Genomic DNA, 15,999 nt, shown 5'->3' on the forward strand with positions numbered 1-15,999 from the left:
TTCTATATATTTAAGCTTTGCATTTTTATATTTTTGTGATACTGTCAGTCTTTCCTCTGCACCTTGGGTGATGGTCATTGTGACCCTGCATAATGTATATTATTCCCTCAGAGCGGGCCAACCAAAGCCTCCAGCAGCTAAGCGGTGCTCTGGAGCAGCTGCACCAAGATGAGGAAGAAGCCGAGGAGGAATTCAGAGGCCGAGATGGGAGCCTTTTCACCCCCGTGGTTGAAGAGGACAACGCGGCATGGAGCCAAAAGACACAGAGTGATGCAGGTGACTAGGCTGTGACCCCTCGCCTATTCACAAACACTCAGTAATTTACTGTTACAGTTTAGTGAGCCATAAGATTTTAAGTGTGTGTGCACATCTTGGAAATTTCCATGTTAATAATCGTGTTGACTGACAGTAGGGTTCACAAAGTGGTAATAAAATGCTTTTGTGTCTGTTGGCTTGTAGTGAACCAGCTGAAGAGCCTCCTCCGTAAGCAATGCAGAGAAGCAGCCGCTCCTCTCTCGCCTTCAAAGAGCCCCTCTCCACCCAAGGTAAAGTATGCATCTGTGTGTTGCAGGAAAGAGTCAGGCTAGCTCAATTAGCATCGATGAACATCTGGTTTCCTCCAAAGTTTTTTCTGTTAAATGCCTGAGATAAGTTATGTTATTAACACTACCTTAAGATATCTTAACATTTTGTTCTACGGCCAAAAATATGTAAGTTAATACAGCACTGGAGAGTTTTGAAGCATCTACTATATGTGCCTAAAAAATGCTGGTTGCCAGGGACTGTCGCGGACATTAAACATCATCATGCAGAATACTTGAAGTGATGCATCTGCAGTGTAGTTCATTTATCACATAACGTTTGCTTTTGGTGTTTGCTTTTTCAAGACTCATAAAAGTGATGCTCATTTGGGAGGGTTATTATGCCGAACACAAAATGTAAGCCTCCTAACCTTTTGTTAACCAGAGGGACTGTTTTGTGCAGTAATCAAAATCAAATGTTAAAGTCCCATTGGCTTTGGTCGAGGTTCTGGGCGGTGACTCTGAACACGTTCACTGTAGCTCAAGGTGGATAATTATTCAGGGCGTTGGAATAACTATTATACTGTATTTTCGCCTCATTTCTCATTGTCATACTTGTCTCTGTTAGAGAGTGCTTAAGGATGGAAAGTCAAGTTTGCCTGCATTTCAAGATTTGGTCCCTGTGATTCATAACCAGTCAGAGTACATCCAGCACCTGGAAGCTGAAGTCAAATTCTGCAAGGTTTGAACACAAGCTGAGTGTTTTTAAAGTTGTACTGTCCTTGTACGCTGATTTTACTGAGATGATTGTGTGTGTGTGTGTGTGTGTGTGTGTGTGTGTGTGTGTGTGTGTGTGTGTGTGTGTGTGTGTGTGTGCAGGAAGAGCTTCTGGGGTTGAAACAGCGGATCAGAGTGGTGGTGGTGGAGAATGAAAAACTGCATTCAGAACTGAAATCCAAAGCTTTGGGAGAATCTCTGAAGGATTACACGATCCAAAACAACACGGTAAAGTCTGTGAAAATCATATGTATGATTCTTGTCTTTGCTTATGATATTTTATGAAATATATGAGTTTTTTTTAACCCTCAGGTACACATATTAGGGCCCACATATTATAATTAAGTCTTCTTATCCAGTGTACATTTAAAAAGATTGGAAAGGTAAAAAAAATAGATTTAAAATCTGAGTTATAATGACATTTTTAATTTAAAAATATCCTTGGGGGAAAAGCATGCATCCTTTCATTTAAACTCATCTGACTCGTGTATTCCTCAGGTTAATGAGAGTATGACTGTCAACAACCAACTACCGAAAACAGACCACACTGCATGGAATCAGGAGCTGGTAGGATGAAGAATCTCTTCCCTTTTTCCACTTACTTATCATTTCTCATCCTCCATCTCTATTCCCCGTGGTTGTAATATCATATATAAAAATAACATGTCATCCTATTTCCATCCTGTCGAACTCCATACACTGATGTATAAATATTGTGTTTCAAATGTACATACTTAGTGTTTTCTGAATTTGTTCATCAGGAACAGCTTAAAGGAATCTATGAGGCTCAGATTGAAACTTTGGAGGCTCAGGTCATCTCGCTCAGGTCAGTGTACTGCTACATTTGAGAAGTATAGTATATAGTATAGCCACTAGTCATGGCTTTTTCCTTGATTATTTCTTAACTCAAAATTTTGGCAGTTATTAAGTACACTAGTCGACAGATACTTACATCATACGCTCCATCATAGCCCACTCTGTCACTACTGTATTGGCTGTAATATGATGGATGAATTGTTTTGAACTTTATACATTTCCTACAAAAGACAGAATTTGTTTGATAACAAATTGAAAATATAGCAGAGCAACATGATTAAGTCCACTTTCAAGTTAGCAGAGAGCAAAGAGTGTAAGTCTATGGTGCTGCCCACATAGAGCATGCTCAGTATGCATCCTCCTGGCAGCAAGGGAAGGTTGACGCAGATAGAAAATCTGTAGGCTGTGAAATACATACATACATAACCTGCGGGGATGAGCTGAGTGATAGGGATGCATGATATTGGATTTTTTTTTAAGTTGAAGGTAGCTTATGTACACGTCTCTGCATCTTTGCTTCCATCATCAGGAAAGATCTGTCCGTCAGTCAGAGGGACTGTGAGGAGGTGAAGGTTCGTTTGAGACAAAGAGAGAAACAGGCTGAAGATGCACTGAGAGCTGACGGAGCTCCCCGTGTGGCGGGATTGTGTCTCCAGTGTGCACAACATGAAGCAATCATGGCTGGAACTCACACAAACCTCCATATCCAGGCTATTGACCGACTTACCAAGTTAGCGGAGCAAAATACACTTGCACAGCAGATTTGTACTGCAGAAAGGTTTTCTTTGCTAGTGTCTGGAATACATGTGGGTCCTTATTTCTGTCTCCTGTCGCCGTCCCTACAGGGAGCGTGATGAGTTGCTTGCGGCTCTACGTGCTGTGCGAGTTAGTCAGCAGGAGGCGCAACATAGAGAGTGGTCAGCCTGTCTGCGAGTCAAACAGGCTGTTGAGATGGCCGAGGAAGCAAATCTTCACAAAGCAAGGGTCAGAGAAATGTATTCATGGCTAACACACATTTCCAGTTGTGGTTTCATTTCACCTGGATAAACATTTCCCTTTAAGTTGTTGTGAATCTTGTTCCTACTGTTCCGCATTACCATTAAAACACCCTCTGTGTCTGGATGCATGCAGGTGGAGGTGCAGTGTGAGCAGCTGTCAAGGGAGTTGGTCCGACAGAGAGAACAGCTCGAACGAGAAGCCCAGGCCCTGCAGCTGAGACTGGCTGAGGCAAGAGATGAGGGCCGGACAGAAGCCCGCAAACAGAAAGAGGAGCTGGCAAACACAGTAAATATTGCTTATGTTTCTTAATATATTAGAAAACTTGGGGTGCTTTCATAAACCTGCATTTAGACTGAACTGTTGAGCAGTTCATCTCCAGGTGCAAGTCATTTTGGTTTTTGGCCTCAGTCAGTTTCCAAGTGAACACTAGTGTGCTATTATTGCAGTGAGAGGAGAATTTGATCCAATTACAGGAAGTGAACAAAACGCAGAGAATTTTGGGCCGTCTGTATGTGGCGTTTGTTTATTTGTAAGCAAAACCACAGGTAACATGACAAGGAGAGAGCCGACTCGACTCCTGCTGAAATATATCCTGGACATCTGATCTGAATAGATTACTTTTTCCAATGCTAAATATTTAGACCAATTACAGAAAGAATTTTTAAGCACATTACTGGCTTCTTGCTCACACCCCTAAGGAAGTTATTTTTTTTAATTTGGTCTGCGTAGCAGAACAATTTCAGTTTGATTTGGTCCAGTCAAACGAATAATAGTTGTGAAAGTGCCCTTAAATTTGATTCTTGTGTGGAAAATTATTGCTCTGCATGTTTCTGGTCTATTTAAAAAAAAAAAAAAAAACATAAAATTGATTTTTTTTTTGTTAACTGATTTAATAATACAATTAAAGAAGTGAATAGTAGTTGCAGTTGGGTCTCATTCCTTGTGAGGACATCCATTTTCTTTTTCATGTGATGGGTAAATTGTGTGCTTGTACCAGGTGCTGAGCCTTTCGCAGCATGTTGCTGAGCTTGAAGGGCAGCTTGATAAATCTCACAGAGAAAATAAGTCACTGACCAACCAGCTGGAAGATGCCCTTCGCAAACTTACCAGTCAGGAACAAGACAACGCCAAGGTAAGAGGAAATCACAAGTCAACGTGTCATGTTTTATTTATTGTTGTTCTTTATATTGTTCAGCTTTTGCATTTAGCAATGTAAATCGGTATATCCAAGAGAGTTTACAAGGATGTTGTTGAACTGAGGCACCGTACCGTCTCCTCGTAATGCTCTTTGTGTCCACTGGATGGCAGCAAAATCTCATCTATATTCTATTGGTCTTGTGTGAGAAGGGTATATTCAAGATTAGTACATAAATAACTTTAAGGTCATTTAGATAAACCAGCTTTATCTGTACAGTGGTATTCATGTTTTAATCAAACTATATTTTTAAAATTTTGATTATATTGATAAATATATTGGCCAAATGGTACCTAAGCGGTGACAGAAATTCCGAGTACACCTCAAGGATCGGGCTAAATTTGTAGACAGGTTTAAGTTTTTAAATACTTCAGCAAATATTTAAATATCCTTCAAGTTTTTTTGAAGACAGAAACGTCATAGCAACCCAGATGACCCTGAAGGCTGACTGCTGGTGAGGGTAAATGAGAAGACTATATTTCCGTGTAATTTTTACATTGTGACAGCTAAATATGTCTGCTAGATAGGTACATTAATAATAAACAAAATGAAAAATCAGTGTAACTAATGGTGTAGTAATTTTAAACACGTTTTCAAGCAATACATTGTAATTTACCTTTCAAGTACTCACAAATGGGCATCTTGGACTTACATATATTTTTTTGATGCTGCATCTCTTCTTCTTGACTCCACAATACAGAAAGACACAGCCATGATATATGGAAAATATGAAACTACTATTTTTAATTTATAGGTTGCTTTTAGCAGAGACAATGACCTAAACTAATTTAGAGCCTAAGTTTAAAAAAATAGGTCCGTTTTAAAATGAAAAAAATCCTTGAGCTTTCGCCCGAGAACAACCCATATGGGTGCCTCTGATTATTCAAATGAAGGGCCTTTTAAGGGTAAGCTGATGAAACGAAAATGAATGACACATAAGGACATAAAGTTATATTTGTTCATTAAGGGGCTGGCAGATTTTAATCAGTCTTTGTCTTCTGAAGCTGTGTGTGGATCTGCGATATCAGCTCAGCCTTGCCCAAAGAAAAAAAGAGGAGGCAGAGAGAGAACTCCGAGAGCTCAACTCCAAGACCAACGGGCACATAGAAAAGGCTGCGCAGGTATGGATTCAACTAATGTTGTTCAAAGATTAAATTAATTTGATAATTTGTCATTCAGGAAGATTTACTGAAGTGCAAGTGCCAAATCTTCAAAATATATTTTCATTTTATTTCTCCAAACATGAGTCCAGTCTAATGAAAAACATTTTTAGGGCGAGTAAAATACCGGGACTACTTTTGTGAACCTCTCTATTTCAAAATGTCTGTTTTGAGGCAGATTACTTTGCTCAACATTTATGTGAGGTTAATGAAATAATTCATGAAAAATGTTTTCATATTGAGTTTGTTGGAGGGCATAAGGTGGGTTGTTTTTTAAGATTTCCTCACCTCCTCTTCCCTTTCTCTTTCCATCTCTGCGGGACAGGAAGTGGAAAGGCTGAACTCAGAGCTGGTTGGCTGTCAGCAGCATCTGGAGGCGGTCCAAAAGGATGGCCGCCAATGGCAGGCCGAAGTCCTGAGCCTAGCAGAACAGCTGGCAAATGCCCAGCGCCAACTGCACCTCACCAGGTAGTACCTAATCCTATTATACATGCCAACACACTCACACACACACACACAGAGCGCTCCCCTCTGCCCAGCTCTGGCCCAGCTCAGTCCAGTCCAGTCCAGTTCAGACCAGCACACCAACTGTATAGCACCAGGTAACAGCTAATCCTATTATACAAACCACACACACATAAACACACTTGCGCACCACTGTGCCATGGTACTGGTACCAACTGGACCTCACCAGGTCACCTCTAATCCTGTTAAGCATGCCACAACACAATGCAACACACACACATACACGCAAACACACCACCCGCTCTGCGCCACCAGGCTACTGCCCAGCAACCGCTCCAGCAGAGCCAAAATGGCGCTTGAGCCTTTCTGTCCCCGGCGTGTGTGCACACACACACACACACACACACACACACACATACATAAAGACACACACAGACCAGTGTGGCTGACGGTCACTGGACAGCCTGGCCTAAGTGCCACCTGTCAGTGCCCTGCACCCGACGGGTGCTACCGGCTCCCCTTCTGCTTACCTCCCTCTTCTGTTCTCTCTATCTCGTCTATTTCTGCATCTTTTTATCACAAATTTTCCCGCCTCACTGTATCACTACTTCATTGAATCCATCATCCCTTCCTGCCACTTACCCATATATTCATCTTTGTGTCTTCTCTACCACCATCTGTCCTCATGTCCTCAGCTCTCCTTCATCTCTCCACCCTTTAAGCAACATCCTTTCTTTTCTATGATCATTCTTTTCCCCTCCTTTCTTCTTGCATTCCTTCCTTCTCCTTTTATTCCCTCTCTCCCTCCTGTCATCTGCTGGCTGATGTTGCCATCCACACCATCCACTGCCAGGCCATGCCAGTCCATGCCAGCCACTCAGGGCACACTCTCACCCCCGCTGTCCACAGCTGAGATGTTTGAGATGGGCACAGATGTGGCGTCGGTGCCCTGTGGTGCTCCAGGCTGTGGGATGGAACTTTATAATTTGTGTGATTGCATGTGTGTATATTTGTGATTGTATCTGTAAGTGTGATGTTGCGTGTGTGTGTGTGTGTGTGTGTGTGTGTGCGTGTGTATGTATCTACTGATGCTCCCTGCTCTGATCTTTGTTTAAGTGTGTTTGCCTGTCAGCTGGCCAGCGCTAACACTCTGGCTGCATAGCAGGCTGTCATGTGTTAAAGGGATAAGGGTGTGTGTGTGTGTGTGTGTGTGTGTGTGTGTGTGCGCGTATGTGCGTGTTTTGCAACCAGTTGTGGGGAGGCACATGCATATTGATGTGGCAACATGATGACTTTGACCTGTGATAGAGCAGCCACTGGATTTACTGGCATGTGGGTAGTTTGTATGTGTGTGAGAGTTTATTGTTTTATCGATCTGCATTCTAGATGTTTGACCGCTGTTGACTTGGCGGGTGATGATGTAGCCATTTGGATTCACTCTCCATCATTAGCTGCAAAAGCCACAGCTTTCTTCCACTGGCATCCATGAATTATGCTTGTGTTTATGCAAACTCACCTGACAGAAGCGTTATAATGAGGCTGATTGTTACAGGCGGGACTCAAGTATAGATAAGTCGTCAACATAGTTATATATTAATGCGCAGACATCAAAAGAATGACATGGGCCCTTACTTTTTAGCATTTCTCACTGATTTGTAATTCACTCCCAAGGGAAATCTAAATTTTGTTAAAACATTTACACCAGATTTACGCCATCCACGCTGAGCAGCATGTACGTTTATCATGCATCTATCTATAACTCATAGCACAAAACCACACAAACAAGCAGGACAATTGTATTTCGTCTGACAAATTCAACAAACTATACTACTTTTATGCTGGATTTTGATTGTAATCCAGAATATTCAAAGGAGAGATTATTTTAATTAAAGGGTCAGTGACATGGACAAAAACTTCTATCATTGTAAGTATAATTTTACATCACAAAAACTTTATATTAAAATGCTAAAATGAAATTACTTAGGAACTGGTTAAAAAGAAGCATTCCATACTTCTTCTTTTTTTTTTCTCCATCTAGAACATCACATTTCAGATTTTTTCAGATTTCCATCTCATCACCTGTCGCTTAGCATGCTTCAACTGAAACAGGAAAAGTTTACACGGGATGTCTCTTCTAATGTCCAGGCTCAGGATCCCATATTGTCCTTCCATCCACCTATTGAGGCTTTTAATCTCATTAATCCTATGTGTGACATTGTGTATGTGCAGATGAAGGAGGTAAAAATTGTATGTATTTGAATCGTTGTAGAAAGAAAGAATCAAACACAGGTAAATGCTCTCACGTGTACCCATCTCCTGAAATCTGACACAGTCAGAGCCTATAACCCTCCTCAGGCGCACACTGGATTTGTCCATTTTTCATGTTGTTTTAAGTGGTGTCACGGGGGGTTTTATTTGTGTTTTATTCTTTTTCCTCATGCCGTTTAACACTAAGTAAATACACCCCCAGCGAATCGCTGCTCTCTTTCTCTTTCTACCTTTGTCTCTTTCTGTCCATCTGTAGGCCTTCTGGGGTTAGACACAGCTACATGTGGTTCATTTGCAGTCAGACCTCTGTTTGCCCTCTCTTGTTCACAACAGAGCCTTGTGTGAGTCTTTGTAGCTGCGGTGGACTGGTTTGTGTTGCTGCGTTCATGTGCATGGTAAGAGTGCGACCTACACAGTGACAAGGCTGGGAGGCATTTGTATGACCAGCCTTCGAAGTCAGCTCTTTGATTCTCTCTCTGCAACTTGCTTGCTCTCCCTCTTTCATTCTGTCCTCCTTGTGGCTCAAATGATCACAGCCCACCTTCAAACAGGAAACATGAAGAACAGACAGCATGTATTTGATTTCAGATAGCCTTCCCTTCCCTTCAGATTAACACACGCGTCCACACACATACACACATTTGTTTGCACAACTGCACGATTGCAAATGCGCACACTGAAACACACATCAGTCGTATAACCACATGCCTATACACACTAACACAGACTCACTAACACACAGATGCATGCATGCATCCGGGGGTCCCATGGCGGCTGGTGCGCTGCGCTGCGCTCCAGGATTGGATCATCAGCCAGCTGTGAGTTGGACAGCCCAGGATCTGTCCTAATCCCCGTCACTCTGTTCACATCGCCTCACATATACACACACAGACACACACTCTCCAGTCCCGGCCCCAGCCAAGCAGAGGGCTTTACTAAGTTTGTTTTGTTTGTTTGGTGCTATCTTTCTTCACTTTCTTTCTTTTCTTCTTTGCCTTGTCTCCGTTCGGCCCTTTTTCTCCCTGTGTTTTGAACACAGATCCCAAAGGCCACACTAAAAACTGCCCAGCATAACTTCTGTTTCAGTACATGCCAGATAGGCAACAATGAATAGAAGTGTGTGTTTGCATTCGTTAATGTATCCATAGTTAGCGTGTGTGCATCTGATTTGTGTTTTGGATGAGTTTAAAATCTGCAAGGTCTCAAATATTTCACCAGTTTGTTATCCCCATGAAATCAGGTATCCATGTTGATGAGTGAGCTTGCTTGGAGCTTTAAACAGACAGAGGGCTGAAAATACCTCAGTGAATGATTTTACTTGTAGCTCTTTTCTCTCCTGGATGATTTCCTGGGTTAGGAAATGTCTAGAGATGGACTGCTCAGAGAATCTTATCTTTGACTTTATGTCAAAGACATTAGATAAATAAAAGAGTGGAGTGCTCTCAGCATTCAAACCAGGAGGTGGTGAGTAGGACTGGCACCTGCAGTAATTGATGCTTGAGGCCCTGACAGCAAAGTCTTCTTTTCACCCAAGTCTTCCCAAGAAGTCAACATTTGAAGCCTTGATTACTGTGGGTGTTGCTTAGAATTGTGCCAGGAGGTCATGAGTGCATGCAGTGAAATCTCAGATTAACACTAGAAGGCTTGAGCATAGAATATGCGTATAATCAAGATTTCTCTCGAAGGCTTCTCTGTGAATATGTACTAGACATGTGCAATAGGGTGGACATACCTGAGTCACTCCAGAACTTGAAGGGATTACTCCAATCGCCACAATGATAAGAACACTGACAGATTTCATATGAAGTAGAAATGCACTGATCCACATTTTCCTGTTCCAGGTCTATTCTGATACACATCTGTCTATACCAACACTGATTCTGAGCTAATTTTTATTTAATATTGTCATATTATTGTTTTTTGGAATTATTTTTAAGAATATATCAAGAGGCTGTTGTGAAACAAATGCAAAAGCTTTACATTTAAATGTATACCCGTGGAATGGAATCTGGACACCATCATTCGTATCTGATCTATGCTTAAAGTCAGCCAATGTGTGAATAGCTTCAGTATGTGCACCAAATTCCATTATTCTTCATCCAGTATCAAATCTCTCGTATGGAGTTAAAATACAGCAACCCTGTAAAAGTTTGCTAGTGTAGAGGACGGCCTTCCATTTCCTTTTCTTTGGACAGAACTAAGAATGTGTGTAATGGCATGAAGAACCAAATAAAGTTGACTGGAAAGTGTCAGTTTAATATTTGGCAGCAACATTGGAGTTTACTAATTGATTGAGTTATCATTCGAGACAGGTTAAAAAGGTTACGCCAATCTCTGACATCAGCTCATTTTCGAGAATATGAGCAGGGTAGATGGAGGCAGCTTGTACCAGACAGTGTTTCATTGTGTCTGAGCTGCTCAGATAAATACTGAGTGTACTGGAACTTCTGCTTTCACTGTAGAGGCTAAAACATTATTCAGACAGACCTGAGTAAGTGAGAGGAAACTAGGTGTCACGACAGTAGACCAACATAAAATGGGGGTCATTGTTTGCAAGGAGGTAGATGGAACAAGAAGGGGAGACTGTTAGTGCTCCTGTGTCTTAGGGTCACACTTTCCTTCCTGTGGTCATGAAGTCAGAGAAAGAAAGGCTGGTGAGACTGTGAGGTTTAGAGCTCCAGACCCTTCAATCCAAGTTCCTCAAAACTCTATTAAACATGGCAGACTGCTGCTCTCCACCTGTACCTGTGTCATCTCTTTTCTTCTCCCCGCCGTTGTACTGTGTGATAGCAAGGTCTGGATAGGCGGTGAACAGAGCTGCATGTGTGTGTGTGAGGGCGGAGAAGTGTAAATGAGGAAGGTGAGGCAGCAGATGCCACGTCCCGCCAGAGGCTCGCTTTGAGCAGTGAGTGAAATCTGGGCGCGACAAAACTGCTGCAAACCAACTCGGCGGGAGGCCCTTGTCCAATCACGGCCTGGAATAAAAGGGCCGGGGCACCACACGGTCTGCAGTCGCTCAGGAGAGGCAGGGGCCATAATGAACCTTCAAGCGCTGCCAAAGAGTGCACGCATACACACACACACACACACACACACACACACACACACACACACACACACACACACACACACACACTTGAGCACAGCATCTTTCTTTTTACCTGGCATTAGCAGTGCCTAACCATTGACGGCACTCACACACATGCACACAACCTCTACAGAAACCATGTATGTGAGCGGTTGAACGCATGCTTGAAGAATCCTTGTTTCATGATGTGTGTTGACTCATTTGTGAGTGTGTAGTTACATTAGTGTGTGCATGCTTTTGTGCAAATGTGGAGCGTTGATACCTTTGGGCGACACCTGTGTCTGCGAAGTTTGATGTGTGTGTCTCTGTGTGACAGCAGCGGGGCAGTGCCAGGTATGAGGCTTACTGTGTGTGTGTGTGTGTGCGCGCGTGCGCTTGTCTGGTCGGCAGCCATGTTGTTTGGTAGCAGATGGCACCATGGTTGGCAGGGGAGGGGCTGCTTAGCACAACTAATCAGACAGTTACGGATAGGGCAGCTGGGAGGGCTGTTGGCCAGCCGTGTGTGTGTGTGTGTGTGTGTGTGTGTGTGTGTGTGTGTGTGTGTGTGTGTGTGTGTGAATGTGTGTGTGTACCACAGAGTGGCATGATGTTGACAGTGGTGGGCCCGTTGGCCTGGTGACGAGACCTTGCCGTGCTCCTCTCTCCTCGCTGTAGGAGTGCCCTCTCTGCCATCCTGCCTTCTCACCTCTCTCTCTTGCACTCTTGCTGTCTCTCTGGCTCAGTCTGTTGAGACTCGCTTCATCCTTCATCTTTCCCTTTCTTTGACTCTGCATCTTCTTTTGTCCTTCTGTCTCATTGTCTCACGGCCTTACTCGATGCTTTTTCTTCCTCCAGTCTTTTATTCGTCTGTGTGTAAATCTTCAAAGTGTGACCTCTGGAGCTGGAACATTTCATCTTTCATTAGACTTTTTCAGCAACCTGTGATCCTAACAAATGTTTCCTTGCTGTGTTGTCATTGTGTCACTTGTGTCAGAGCAAGTACACTTAGTATGGTGCTACTGTCAGGTGTGTTTAAGACTCTCTTTTAACTTTACGTCCAGCTTTAAACTCTACACTCAGCGTGCGTAGTCCATGATCTCTGACAAGAAACAAACCTCAGAATTGTCATATTTTGTGCTGATTTTAAATAAAATCTACAAAATAACACTGGGCAACCATATGTTAAATATATTCCTGCCAGATGTCTTCATGATACATTTAAATGTGAATACTTTATGCTTGATTATGTAATTGATAGTGAGAAATGTTAAATTTGTGGTAAATGACCTCCCATGGCCCATGTGGTGTATGGCTCACACTTTTGGAGTCACTGAACTGGACTATTAGATCTTTTATTACAACCACAAAGAAGGTCATGTGATCCCCAGTGTAAGTTTGTGTTTTGGCAGCATTTAAAACTTTAGAAGCGCCAGACATGTGTTAAGGTATCTAAAATACTCCAGTATTAATTAAAGTAATGTCTGACATTGTCAACACACAGTTGTATTTGCTATCGTAAAATTCTTGAAACGCCACCAGAAAATTTCCAATAAACTTCTACACATTGAACCTCCAACATTCAACTAAAAGAAGGAGAGGAAAAGCACATTTTGGGGGGGCGTCTTTCTTCCTCATTCCTCCCTTTAACATGGAGATTTCATTATCTATCTGGAGGTTCTTCTATTCATCCATCTGCTGCTTCAGAGATACAACCATCAGATACAAGACATGGCCTATTTGGACGCATTAGAAGGAGAAACATCAAAGTGTAACATGTAGATTTTATAAATACAGGAGAAGAAAAATCTCCCAATAAGCACCATGATTATCAAACAGAGCTGTAATCTGTCCATGCTTGGGGCTGGGAATAGATAGAATAGACAGATCGCTGACTGGGAGACCTCAGGCAAGACGGAGGCAAATCTGTCAGCTACAACTGTTCTCACCCCAGCCAAGTGTGCCCTGGGACACTGGCCTACATACACACGTCTGCTGGAGGACAGAGAAGGATAGATGACTGAGAACCAGCCCCGTGTCATCCATCCTTCACCTCATTCTGTCTCTATCACTTGATGGGTCCACTTTAACGAGGGGACTCGAGTTCACTAGGAGTTTTCATCGGTGGATTGTTGTGCTGGTTACTATGATGTAGTAGAGGTGCGCGTGGATCACGGGCACCCTCACGGTGGTGTAGTTGTGTAGCTCTGCGTGCGTTTGTGTCATCCGGTCAACTTTGTGCCTTCACATATCCCTGCTGTCAGGATGGCAGCATCAGTGACTCGACACTGTGCCCACTGGCCAGTCGACACAGCTTTCATCCCACATGACAGACCCACACTATGCCCCCCCCCCCCCATTCTGTCTTTTACCTCTGTCACGCTCTTTACCTGATTGATCTATTCTTTTATCTTTTCATCCTCTTCATCATTTTGCATACTTCATATATGGTAGCTGTTCTTTGTTCTCTTGTTTTTCTCTTGCCTTCAGTCCATTCATCTCATTTTCTCTGCTGCCCTTTGTGGGGACGGCAGTGCCAAACAGTGTCTCATAGCTGGTTGGGGAGTGCCCCCGTCAGCAGATTGTATCAGGGCACAGTCACAAAGACTAGAGCAAGAGATAGAATGGAGGAGGTAGCTGCTGAGTGGAGATATTCTACAAGGACAGAGAGAGGGAAACTGGAGGGCGGGAGCGGGGTGATCCAGTGTGTTGTCAGTAGGGCGGCACAACTTTGAAAACTCAGATTATTTTGACTAATATTACAATTACAATATGATATGATAAATACCATACACATTTTTATTTTCACAGAAAACCCTGTTTAAATTCTAACTGTGTGATTTTTATGAGGTAATCACAAAAAAGATGATTTCTTAAGTCTGTAGAATAAAATATGTTGGCAGGACATCTCTGCAACGCCACAGTTTGCCTTTAACAAGTAACGAGCCTTCCTGTGATTTCAAAATTGCAGGAGGCCCTAATTGCAGTTGGGATTAATTGTGCAGCCCTTGACATTGCCAACACCCACCGAGAGAAACATGACATTGAAATCAATCAAAGATGCTCAATAGTCCAAGTTATGTTCTGTTTTAAAAGGCATTTGATAGAAAGCTTAAGGAAAATCAAAAATTACAGAGATAATATTTTCATAACTTTATCATCAGGTGCAATCACAATTGCTGGGTAGTGAACTTAACTATTTTATGGTACCAACTCTATTGCTTTCACACTATCAACTACCATAAGTGATTTTGTCGTTCAAAAATACCAACACTTGAGGGGTAAATTTGCAAGTGTTGTGTTTATGTTGTAAAACGACTTTGAGGGCTGAAACAAAACAAAAGCATTGAAGCCGTATTTTAGTAAATGGGGTTATATTTTTTTTCATGTTAGTTAATTAGAGCTGTTGTTTGAATGTGTGTGAAAGTGTCAGGGAGCTTAAAACGAAAATAAAAGTTTTCCAATGTAAATTCCTTTTTGTTAAATTGGTTTTTTATCAGTATCGAGAACAAAAAAAAAACAACTTTAGGAAGCAGTGATGGCACTTGAATCGATTAATTTTGTAACGATGGATCGCCCTAATTATCACGTAATTCAAGAAATTAGGATTGATGTTTTTTAATAGTGTCATGATTACTGTAAGAACTAACGAAACGCCTCACAAATCACATATATTGTGATATTTAATATAAAGAACATCTTCAAAGAGGTAAACATACTTCACAAAAATCTGTTGCTGAATTGTTACTTTGAGCTTTTTCCCCTATATTCATGCACAGAGGGAAAAATGCCAAAAACATCAAAGCTATATTTATGCACACTGATGTGCTCTCGGTTCCAAGTGAAGTGCTGTGTGAACCAGCTTGAAAGACAGATGGACACAACCTTGACTGTGACACTGTTTAGTGCTGTCTGTCAGTACAGAGATATAGATGGACTAAGATTAAGAATAGAAAGGGTTGGAGTTGAAGATTGAAACAAAGAGAAGGGCAAATAGATGTATCGACAGAGAGAATGAGGGAGAGGTTGCCGGTAGTGGGCACAAGACACCCCCCCATGGTGCCATCTCCATAGGATAACACTCCGCCAACCTCACCCTTAGGATCTAATGGCCCAGAAGCTCTGAGAACAAGGAAAGGGATGAATTTGAAATAAAAAGAGGAAAAGAGAAACAAAATTCAACTCTAATGATTTAGTTGAGTAAAGGAAAGAAAGCGACACCTACCTGCCAGTTGCCCTCAAGCTTCTGCCCAGGCAAGAGGGATCAGAGGCGTTTGAAACGACATCATATCTCAGGTGTGAATGAATCCAAACCTAGGTGCTTTCACCTGGTGACAGCACCTCGTGTGATTCCGCCTCTTAGATGAAGAAGTAGATACAAATTCCTGTCATATCGCTGCTAGACATATTATAGCTTGGACAGTTAGACATTTGTAAACATCATAACAGAATTATTTTAATTAAAATCCTCATGACATTGATTCTGCACTATAATGACATAGCACGTCTTATACTGTATACTTTATTTTCAGCATAATGAGAAAAAAACCCCAACAACTTAAGGCTGGTTTTCTGATCACCCAAAATACTTTTCTTTTTTCTCAATCATTTACTTTACCACCAGCTGAAATGGATTCGATCTCCTGCCCTTCCACATATGCTGCACACAACTATTAGTGCAGGGCACAAATTTGACACTGAATGCCGGGTTTCTGGATCGGGTCACTGTGGCAG

The 15,999-nt window shown here is 42.2% G+C and overlaps 1 protein-coding gene across 3 annotated transcripts in view; it reads left to right on the forward strand.

Annotated features, from left to right (window-relative positions):
- sdccag8 (SHH signaling and ciliogenesis regulator sdccag8) overlaps positions 1-15,999 on the forward strand; it is a 42,917-nt gene that overhangs the window by 1,526 nt on the left and 25,392 nt on the right. For all 3 annotated transcript variants that reach the window (XM_086181173.1, XM_086181176.1, XM_086181175.1), the window contains exons 2-13: positions 112-276; positions 460-545; positions 1,150-1,263; positions 1,401-1,526; positions 1,797-1,865; positions 2,060-2,124; positions 2,644-2,844; positions 2,960-3,098; positions 3,246-3,398; positions 4,111-4,245; positions 5,313-5,429; positions 5,794-5,936. In XM_086181173.1, the coding sequence (XP_086037299.1) occupies positions 112-276; positions 460-545; positions 1,150-1,263; positions 1,401-1,526; positions 1,797-1,865; positions 2,060-2,124; positions 2,644-2,844; positions 2,960-3,098; positions 3,246-3,398; positions 4,111-4,245; positions 5,313-5,429; positions 5,794-5,936 (1,513 nt within the window). The remainder of the gene's footprint in view (positions 1-111; positions 277-459; positions 546-1,149; positions 1,264-1,400; positions 1,527-1,796; positions 1,866-2,059; positions 2,125-2,643; positions 2,845-2,959; positions 3,099-3,245; positions 3,399-4,110; positions 4,246-5,312; positions 5,430-5,793; positions 5,937-15,999) is intronic.

Source organism: Aulostomus chinensis, chromosome 16 (genome assembly GCF_037954235.1).
Source record: "Aulostomus chinensis isolate RoL2024-O1b breed Wild chromosome 16, RoL_Achi_v1.0, whole genome shotgun sequence".
In the NCBI taxonomy this organism is placed as follows: domain Eukaryota; kingdom Metazoa; phylum Chordata; class Actinopteri; order Syngnathiformes; family Aulostomidae; genus Aulostomus; species Aulostomus chinensis.